Source organism: Egretta garzetta, unplaced genomic scaffold (genome assembly GCF_000687185.1).
Source record: "Egretta garzetta isolate BGI_Z169 unplaced genomic scaffold, ASM68718v1 scaffold434, whole genome shotgun sequence".
NCBI classification, from domain to species: Eukaryota; Metazoa; Chordata; class Aves; order Pelecaniformes; family Ardeidae; genus Egretta; species Egretta garzetta.
In genome coordinates this window covers 1,836,009-1,847,371 of record NW_009259584.1, presented here as the reverse complement: position 1 = coordinate 1,847,371, position 11,363 = coordinate 1,836,009, and the positions used below count along the sequence as shown (strand labels likewise).

Genomic DNA, 11,363 nt, shown 5'->3' with positions numbered 1-11,363 from the left:
TGTTTCCTGATCTTTTCTGCTTGGAAATCAGTTTTTCATAGCCTCATCCACCTACAGTCATTTTTTCTTCCCATATATTGGTCAATCCACTTGTTTCAGGAGATCAATAGGTTATTTTAAACATCTGTCTCCATACAATTTTCATTTTTATTGGTTGTGGAAATAGAAGATCATAAGTTTTCTTTCATATAAGTACTTCAACTGTTGCACTTCTGAGATTAACATACTTATGAATCTGTCCTATATTTAGCATTTGCAAAGAAAAATAATATCTGAGAAGCTTCTAAGTCCTTGCTAAGCTAAAAATAGTTAAGGGAGGTCATATCAGTCAGTCTGCATCAGTTGATAGATACAAGTTAAAAGTAAGTTTTAAAAATAAGCTTTACTTTTAATTATGGTTTTATCTTTAGACGTAGTACTGATCTTCAGCATGCCATAATTTCATACACCTCACAGCCAAGGCTGGGTTTAGACCTGTCATCTCATTCTGTGTTATAATGTATATATATGAGTTGGTACTGAATTTATTGCAGATTGATGATATAGTTTTCATTATCATTATATGATACAGTTTTCATTGTCATCTTTTTCATTCAAGTGTTTCATTAAAAACTCTTTCAACAGGTAAGATTTTGGTACCGGTTATCTCAGCATTCACAGCTTTCTGTCTTCAAGAGAACTGCATTGGATGGAAGTTTGGAAAAATTGCGTGACATTTCAGGATTGCCTGAGATGCAGTGGACAAAAGTGAATATACCTGTAGAAAGTGCAGCTGAGGACTTACCTTTTCAGGTATTTAGAAATTATAATTACATTGCTTGCAAAAAGTTAATGTGATTTGGCCATTAGAATTAGTTTACTTTTATAATTAAATATAAAAAAAGAATTTCTATTCTTTAATGATCATATAAGAAAGAATTCCATTCAGCTATTTCAATAGATATAGGTATTAAATAACACCATTGTTTCAGTATTGTATGCATTAGAATCACCTTTCTGTAATAAAAATCAAGTAGCAATAGTGCAGTAGCTTTTAGAAGATGAACTTGTTATAAAAACTGCTGATCAGAGTAAGGGCCTAACTATGTTGGCTAAAGACAGGAGAAGAGGAGATACTTCAATTTTGCAGCATTGATCACAGGAACAATTAGAAGGTTTTGAGTTGAATTTTATTTTTACATAATCTCAGACTGCTACAATTTTACATTTAGAAAGGAACTCTTAAGGAAATTGGTAACACAAATATAAGGATTCAGCAAGTCAAAATCCCAGTTTTGGTCTCTTCATTTTATGTCTCATCTATAAAATGCTCTAAAAGTAAAGTCACTCAATTCTCATTATCAGCAAGTTATGACTGAACTTTACTTCCTTTTATGTTCTACTGAACATTTCCTTGTATTTACAAATTCATCCTTACAATCCCTATGTTTACTGTACCGCACATTGTTGACTTCAGCAAGCATAGCATAGATGAAAACAATTAAATGGAGTTGTAAACCATCATATTTGGTAACCCTGAATAGCTCATTTAGAAAGATGTATAACTTCTAATGGTTCCAGCAGGAAGACAGTTCATTCAAGTAGTGATGGCTTTTACCGGTTTAGATTGAAGCATCTGGGTTGCATAACTTTCTGTAAGTAAAGGTAGTTATGGCTTTGACAGTTAAGGAGTAAATTTCTAACTTTGATCAGATCTCAGTTGTTTTTGCTGGCTGGTATTTGGAGTTGGTTGTAGGCGCTATTTACTTCCTGTGCAGATGTCATCAATTATAAAGGAATATGTATGTCTTTTTATCATGTCACCTTTAATGAGCTTATCTATTTATTTATCTTTACAGATTATTTTACGAGCTACCATTCTAACAACAAATGCTACCGTTGCTGTTGATGACATCACTATCACGGAGGAATGCGGAGTTGTGAATAAATCACTTCCAGGTGTCAGCCAAGAAAGTGAAGGCAAGTTCTGTGGTTCTCAATTTTCCCCAATATCTGTCATGTATAACTGACAACTTCAAGATACCTTTAAGAAAGTGGTGGAAAATCTGAGGAAAACATCCATGTGCTGTAATCAATCATCTCTAATGAAGGCTCTCACCCTGTGTTACACACTAGCTGCTCTAAGTGGTTTGCACTGGTTCTCTGGAGTGAGCTGTGGTGGAAATTCCAGATACCACCTACTATGTAGTATCTGCCCACATTCACGCTTGGATGCAGAGACAGAAGCAAAGCATCTTTTATTTTCCACTGAAGAGCAAATGTCACTGCATTATCTTTAGGCCAAGAGGGTTTTCCCATCATTACAGTCAAATAACTATAGTAAGTGCCCACCAAACATGTCTGCGTACTCACACTCTGTAATCTTGAGGTGCCAACGGACAGAAATACAAAATAATGTAACCTTCTGTCAGACTGCTGCTTCTGGTCCTCTCGACTATAAATGACAACTTTTCTAAAATGGCATGGGCACATATGCAGTCAGTGGTAATGCTGATGGGTTACAACTTGCAGAAATCCGAATTTCTTCTTTATTGGAAAATTTAAAGACATAATGGAAAACCTCAGTGTTGTGTTTTTAAGGATTCTCTGATGCCTATATACAGGCTTATTGATGGTAGCTATGTATCTGAAGAAACATTAATTTACTTTAATTATTTTCACTATGACTCCCCTATTTTCCCTTCAGTCACAAAGATACTATTTTTTGAAGGGAGTACTTTTTAAAAAAAGATGTCTGGACAGCAATATGAGTATCTAAAAAAGCTAAGTTAAACAAAAGAGATGAAAAGTTTCATGTCATTCCTTTCACTTGCTCTCTTTCCAGAAATCTACTGAAGTAAAACCAGTAGCCCTTGGCTTTTTGTTTCCCCGTTCATTGAAATTTGGGCTGTTTTCTAATGCATAGATTGAGGTGAAAGCTAGTAGTCGCGCAACATCACACTTTTGGCTTCTTGGAACTTTCATTGTGAGCTGAACTTAGGGAAACCACCGCTACAGCAGAAAGCTTTTGTGAAAGATCTGCTCCTGGCGGTGGGGGAACAGCAGGCTGCCGTATGCAGCACTTGCCTCCGAACTAAAGCCCAGTAACTTTAAAGTGGTTTTGACAATTTTTCACACAAAAGTTTGAATATTGTGGAGAATAAGATATAGATTTAGAGCATCAGATGTTAGTATGAGCTGTGTTTCTTATCACTTGTGTTATAATCTAGCTCACCTCATAGGCGATGCTGTGTTCCTTATGCTGAATACATTCCTATATTCAAAGAGGATAAAAAGCACTTCTTAGCATTTTATATATATGTGTGTGGTTTTACTTATACTTTCTTTTCTGATTTTGAAGGGGAAACAGAATTTGCAGATGCCAATTCTTCATCTTTTTACTGTCCACCAGGACTTTTTTCATGTGGTGATGGACAATGTATTTCATCTGACAAATTTTGTGATTTTACACCTGACTGTTCAAATAGCCATGATGAAGCCAAGTGCCGTAAGTGAAAGTTTAAAAATCTAGGGTGTTAGGCTCCTGTGGCGTTTATTTGTCCTATTCACCAGGCTTTCATGACTGCATAAATGTTGTAATTTAATTAAAAGTGGAAGCTCTTGAGAAATAGTTACTTTGTTTTGATTCTATTCTGAATTTTTCCCCTTTCTATTTTCTGTAGCAACTACTTCCTTCTTAGCATTAAAACCAGAAAAAAAGGTCTTTGGCTAACTATTTAGTAGAAGGAGCTTCTTGAAATACAGTATTTTATTTTATAACTAAATATTTTCATTTTTATTTTTTAACTAAATATTTTTTAACTAAATATTTTATAACTAGATGCTAAATATCAAGTACAGTGTTACACTGAATAAAATTAAGCTATAAGATACTGGAAGCTGATTCAGAAAGCCATTGTAAAATAATCCAAATAGAATTTGTGTACGCACATTGGCACACATGCTCTCACACGTACCAAATTATGCTAAAAAATGTGAGGAAAATACATTGTGGTTGTACAAATTTGGAAACTCTGTGGCACTGCTGTGTAAGATTCCTCTTCTTAAAGGGTAGATGGTCCTGCAATTAGACCCGAGAAACAGTGGGATAGGAAACATAAAAAATGCAGGGGTCACAGACTTGCATTCAAACTGTATGTTTTGTATACTTAATTTTAATGTGAAGACACCATGGCTGGACTGGTAAATAAGGCATCTATGCACAGACATAGTCACAGATATAATTTAGTCAACATTTTCTGTTCAGACGTCTTGTGACTCTCGTCTGGGCTATGCGCCTGGGTTTTATCTGCAAGGAAGCTAACACGTGGGAAAGTAACGGGAGGTGATACATCTCAGGGTCCCTCTCCACTGTACAGTCAGAAGGGAGTCTGGAAATGTTTCAGGGCCTATAATATGTAGCTTCAAAAGTCTTTTTGATTCATTCAGTTACCTGCTCTGCCTAAGAAATCATGGCTATATTTTCCATCTTTGAGTCTCTTTCTTTCACATTGAACTATCAACTATGTTATAAAAGTCATGATGCATTTTTAAATGGAGTTGCCATGTGCCATATTTAGTACAGTTGGTTTTTTTTTAAATACAGCGTGATCGTTTCTAGCATTCCTACAAATAACAGAAATATTGTAAACAAGATCCTTATACTATTTTCTGACTGTGCTGTGTTATGCATCACAAAGCATGAACTTCACAGGTGCTAATAGAATCCCAAATCCATGCTTATACTTCATGGTTTTTATTAGGAAATTTGAGAGGTGTTCCTCAGATAAACAAATATCTATTTGACTTTTAGCAGATAAAAGAAGCAAATACAGCTTCTATCTGCATTCATGTAATTTCTCTACAGTTTTAGTATCCAATCTTTCTCGGCTAGAGCACTGGCGTCCAGTGTTTTAGTTGTTTAGAAAGATTTGTATCCAAAATATACAGAGTTCACAGTTAGAAAACTGCATTCTGTTTTATTAGGTAACTGTTTGATTAGCTAAAACCGGAAATAACTATTAAATGTTCACTAGACAGAATATCTTTCCTTTTGTGGGCCAGAGTAAAGATGGGGGGAAAATTACCATAGAACAGTTGAGGTTGGAAGGAATCTCTGAAGATCATCCAATTAACCCCCCCCCCTGCTCAAAGCAGGGTCCACCAGAGCAGGATGCCCAGGATATATGGTTGCATTCTGAATATCTCTGAGGATGGAGACAACACAGCTACTCAGGGCAATCGGTTCCAGTGTTTGATCACCCTTACAGTACAACAAGTGCCTATTGCTTCTGCTCATTTCACTGGGCAGCACTGAGAAGAGTTTTTACTTCTTTGTTCCATCCTTGCCCGTGTTACTCATATTAAAAACATTATTACACTCTATTGCTTTTTGATTTACTTCATAGTTTTTGTACTTTCATCAAGATGTGCTTACACATCCTATGTGTTATTGGGTTATGGGAGTCTGGATTGCTTTCCCATTACCCTTCTTAAACTCGGGTACTAAGTTTGTTCTCTGGCGAAATAATAACACTTAAAAATCAATAGTTTAATTAAAAACATTCTAAATAGATTTAGTTGCATGCAACATCTCTTTCACTGCTCTGGGATAGCAGTTAACTGGTAGCTTTTAATCCAGAAAATGAAAATCTACTGTTTTCACTTCAAATATGGCCATTTATATTTCAAAACACTCTTCCTTTTAGCTATTCAGCCTGTATTTCCTTTCAACATTATACCTAAAAGTGAAGAAAAATTTCCAGTTAGGTGTTTAACCAGTCCTAGATTATCCTTAATCATTAGCTCCGTATACGGCACCTGATTTTCTCTTTCCTTTTTCTCTAATTTTATGAGTGAAGAAACTTTTATTGTACCCAAATCTCACTTGCCCAGGTGCTACATTAATAATGCCATGCTAAAGGTTAAACTATGGAGCCATTATAAGTGTATTTATGGTGATCTTTGCTCTAAATATATTGCTTACTTATAAATCATTGTTGTACTGCCGAGTTGGCTCCGTGTGTGCTAGCACTATGGCTTGTAATGTCGGAAGCAAAACGTAGGTACACAAATGTCTCTGCAAGTAGTTTGGCAAGCTGACTGCTTCCAAGCAATAAACTTGCCTCTCAGCATGTTAGTCTGGAAGTCTACAGCACTAGAATAGCTCTTATCATTCTTCTTAAATGGTATTTCACCATCTTCGTGCTTTGTGTACCATTACCTTCTACCTTTTGTCATGATCATTCTTGCAATTGCATGCAAGCATTACATTTTTCTCAGTCACTTTTCCTAATTTCTTATCTTGGCTAAGCACAGATGTTTTGCTGACTTCACCACCTACAACTACGTTGTTCCTTTCATCAATATTAACACTTTTTTCCATGATGTTCAATCTGCTGGGGATTGTATGCTCCTTAACCTTGTTAAAGTAAGTTTTTCCTCTTGGTATGAGAACGAGGCAGGGATATTACATGGGCTTAAAATATCTGTCAAAATATTTTTCATTTACATCTTTTTATCTTAAATTCCAGTAAGGTGATTTTGTTAGATGCTTGGGTCCACCAAGTCCAGTGAACAAGTAGGGTTTCCATGCAGTTTTCTCATCTCACAGCATCAGTCCTTGAGTCATCTCTTGATTTTCATTACCTCTCAAATGAGTTGTTCTTTCTGTCAGGACTGGAAGAATTCAGTTGAAGATCTGCACTTGTTGGACAGTCTTACCTCAGTGTAGATTTCTGAGCTCCCAGTTCTTGCAAGGAAGTATCTTTGTTACTTCTCTTCATAAACAAGACTGTCAGTGCATGTGTTTGATCCACTTTGGTCTTAGAACCACATTCATGTTCTTGATACAGATGCACAATGAGATTATTCTTTCCTCCAGGTTTCTAGTTACATTTTACAAAAATGCATGTTCTGGACTGAAAAAAATAATTCAAATTCTGATTATTTTGATACGTTGAGAAAAGTAAACAAAAAAAAAAAAGCTATTGAATGTTCCCTTTCTTGAGTGCCTCTATTCCTGACCGTTAGCTCACAGCTTTTCTTCTACAGCTGAAGAATTTACTATGGCTATAAAGCTATTATACATGACTTCCATGCATTAGAGCAGAAGAGAAAAGTGACTGCCTTTTTCAAGCTGCGGATTTACAGCAGTGACCTAACATACTTATCGCATTGTGTGTTTGTGCTCTGGAAGATGAATGTACAGTATAATTTCTAAGGTCTATATCCTATGCATTTGGTGGATGCTCACTTTTCCGGTCTAAGAATGATAATGATGGAATAGGGAATAAGATCAGATTGGAAAGTAATCTGGTAACATGAACATATTTCTGGTATTCTCTCTGACCTTTGCAATTCATCCCTCATGCTCTGGCTTTTGTGGTGTTTTTTTTTCTCTGCCTGCTTATGGTGTGGATTATCAGGAATAATGGTATGGGTTTATATATAAAATAAGTATGAAATAATTTAGATTTGGATAAAAATGTAACATATACATATAACATTTTTTGTATTTATGTCTTTATACATGAAATATGCATTTTATATTTATTATTTCTATGGTGTACTATCTAGGGCAAGACAAGCATGCTAAGGCTGATCTTCAGTAATTCATAAACAGGATGTCATCTATATGTTAGTACAGAGTTTTACGTTGCTTAATTTGATTTAGAAGGAAAATAAAGAAAATGATGCATGTGTAGTCTCTTAAAAACTACTTTTGTGGCATAATTGTTTCACTGGAAACATTATTTCTAATGATTACCTTTGTAAAAGCAATAAAAATTTCCTTAGTGTTATAAGAAACATTTCCCATTACTAATCTTGCCAAAGCATAAAACTTCTGCTGTGGTTGTGAGGTAACTCTTCCAAAAGTCTAATCTTTAGAGTCAAAACCTTGCATGCCAAAATGTCTGTCATATACTTTTTGCTCTTTCATTTCAGCCAGACAAATCAGCTCTTTTTAAAGGTGAGGCCAGGAGCAATAGGCAGCTCATAAGGATGGGCTTAAGCTCAAGGAGTGAAAAGATTGTCAGCTTGTAAATTGGAGAAGGGACCTAAGGCTGGAAGTGCATAGACAACTGCATTAGGATCAGTTTGTGGAAGTTAAATGGGGAAGGGATGGGACTAAATTGCCATCTACAGAGACAGGAAACCACCTTTAGCTGTGAACAAGGAATGGCTGCAAAGGCTGCATTGCTTGAGCTTGCTGGTATGGGAGAGGAGCAACCAAGGGGCTGGAGGAAGCCAGGGCAGGAAGGACCCAGGTTGCTATGAGGGAAGGATTAAGACAGCTGGTCAAAGATTCAGAGATACAAAGTCAGGAGAGATAACAATAACAAAAGATTTAAAGTTTGGTAAGATAGAATAAAAAAAGGAAATCATTGGAATGAAGAATACGGATGTGGAGCAGTGATGCTTTGGGAGGCATCAGTATAAAGTGTGGCATTAAGTAGCAGAGAACTGAGACCACATGAGAGGATAAGAATCACAGAATCGTTTAGATTGGAAAAGACCTTTAAGATCATCAAGTCCAACCGTTAACCTAACCCTGCCATTCCACCACTAAACCATGTCCCTAAACACCTCATCTACCCATCTTTTAAATACCTCCAGGGATGGGGACTCGTTCACTTCTCAGTGCAGCCTGTTCCAGTGCTTTACAACCCTTACGGTAATAAAGTTGTTCCTAATGTCCAACCTAAACCTCCCCTGGCGCAGCTTGAGGCCATTTCCCCTCATTCTATTGCCTGTTACCTGGGAGAAGAGACCAACATCCACCCCACTATCTGGAGCAAGGAGCTGTCTAGGAAAATGAAGAAAGACAGTGAGGATTTCCAGCTTTCCAGTGAGACTAGGACTGAAATAAGGGGTTATTGCAGAGCAGCTGTGGAACAGGTAAAACGGGAAATAGGCTGTGGAAAGGAAGAGCATTGAGGAAAGAGCAAGGGCATTTTTCTGCCAGAGACCACCCACACTTTCAGAATTTCTATAGAACCTAGAAGTCAAGAATCCAACTTTTCTACTTCTGTCAGCAAATGTCTATGTGATATTTATTTCACCCGGATGGGCCTGGGTATCCAACAGCCTAACTCACCAGGTTATTGTGTTGTTTAAGAAATGTACTGCTCTTCAGATTTCATTAACATTTTTGAATGGAGGAGAGACTTGGACCTAACTTCCTGTATTTCCAATGAAAATGTCAATCAAATGTAATTTGATTATTTTGGAGGCTTTTATTATTTTAGGACTATTTCCCATACCAATACACTATGATCACATTCAGAGCTCTGAGAAATATTTGCAAATGACAGTATCATATGAACCGAGAGATTTTCAGAAAATATCAGATTTAATAAACCAGTGTTTTTGGATGCTGTTTCACTTAAAAATGCTGTTATGAAACTGCCTTTAGTTAGATGATTGTGAATTGGCCTCACTGCACAGAATGGACTGCCAACAAAATCAGAGTTGTGTAGTGAAGATTATTTTCATATCATTATTTAGAAAATGAAATTGTAATGATTACATGTGACAGCACAGTTCTTTGTTGTGGATAATATTTAGGTTAGAGGCAGGGTTGATTAACATTGTGTGTGCACCCACAGAATTTTATTTTCCCACTGTAAAAATCTCAATCTTTGCAAGTCCTACAGCTAAGTTAGTATTAGGAGACATGTAGCACAGTTAGCTTGTTAAAAATGTAGGTGCACAGTGAAATCAGTAGATTTATTTATAACAAAACCTTTTCCCTCAGCATATTTTGCCTGTCTTATATGCAAAACTCTTCCTCATTTCACAAGAGACATACACCTATGTGTTATGTACAAGTCATGTTTGTCTATTATTAAAAAGCCCACATGACTGAAATCACAAGTACGTCTGTTGCAATTTCATGGCTATTGAAATGGATTTCCCAACAGAAATTAGCAGAAGAAAATGTTCCGGAGTGCTTTGTTTCCTGTAGCCATCCATAGAGGAGACTAACTCTGCTATCAGTCCTAAACAATTGTTAGATTTAAACTATGATTTTATGTATATGAGAATAACATCATGCAAATTGGGTTAGCATCCAATTTTTTACTCTCAACCTTTATGTCGAAGTAGTTTCCATTTTTTTTTCCCAATATTGTAGCAAATAATAATTGGGGATGGAAAGTGAGGGAAGGGGAACTCTAAGTAGGATATTTTAAAGATCAAAATTTTTTGATCTTCAAATAGCCACTTGGGTTTTGTCTTTTTTCCCCATTAGCATTGCTTATTACTGATGAATTCTGTAATTTTTTTTTAATTGACCACTATTCATTTTTTTACTGTAGAAGTTAGGCCAGTGAGCCTACAAAGTACAGTGTTATTTAAATGTGTATATATCATGATATTAGCAAATAGTAGCTGTGACAGAAAACATAACTATGGGAAGGCGGATATTATTACTTTTCAGTGTGTTTGTATTATAAAGGGGGTTAAAATAACTTATGAGGATGAGTATGCCTCCTGGTTCAACCCCAGTCGGCAACTAAGTACCACACAGCCGCTCGCTCACTCTCCCCCCTGGCCCAAAGGGATGGTGGAGAAAACCAGGAAAAAAAAAAGTAAACCCCATGGATTGAGATAAAGATAGTTTAATAAGACAGCAAAGGAAGAGAAAATACCACTACTATTAATAATAATTATAAGAGAACATACAAAACAAGTGATGCACAATGCAATTGCTCACCACCTGCTGACTAATGACCAGCCCATGCACAGGCAGCAATCCCTGCCCCCCAGCCAACTCCCCCTAGGTTATACACTGAGCATGATGCCCTATGGTCTGGAATAGCCCTTTGGCCGGTTGGGGTCAGCTGTCCTGGCTGTGCCCCCTCCCAGCTTCTTGTGCACCTGGCAGAGCAGGGGAAGCTGAAAAAGTCCTTGCCTGGTGTAAGCCCTGCTCAGCAACAACTAAACCATCAGTGTGTTAGCACATTATTCTCATGCTAAATCCAAACCACAGCATTGTACCAGGTACTAGGAAGAAAATTAACTCTATGCCAGCTGAAACCAGGACAGTATGTACAGAGTTAAACGGGTTTTAGTTCCTAGATTTGAAGATTGTGTTCTTTATGACATCTAGCTATAAGTTCCTAAATTTATCTTAAAATTACTGATTAAAAAAAGCAGTTTAAAGTGTATTGGCATATTAGAGTCTTTTAAAAAAGCTTTAAGTAAAAGAAAAAGTTGTAAGCCAGTAATAATGATGATAACTTTTCCTTTTTTTTATGGTGCATTCTGCATAAACATACATGGGCTGAGAGACAGGGAGAGATTTTTGGGAGGTGTAGAGACTGATGAACTTGCAGTCTTGCAATGCTAATGTCTTAAAAATTTGTGGTAAAAAACGT

General features: G+C 36.5%; 1 protein-coding gene across 1 annotated transcript in view; it reads left to right on the top strand.

Moving 5' to 3' along the window:
* MALRD1 (MAM and LDL receptor class A domain containing 1) overlaps positions 1-11,363 on the top strand; it is a 276,978-nt gene that overhangs the window by 48,431 nt on the left and 217,184 nt on the right. The window contains exons 12-13 of the mRNA XM_009637718.1: positions 625-792; positions 1,839-1,959. Coding sequence (XP_009636013.1) covers positions 625-792; positions 1,839-1,959 — 289 coding nt within the window. The remainder of the gene's footprint in view (positions 1-624; positions 793-1,838; positions 1,960-11,363) is intronic.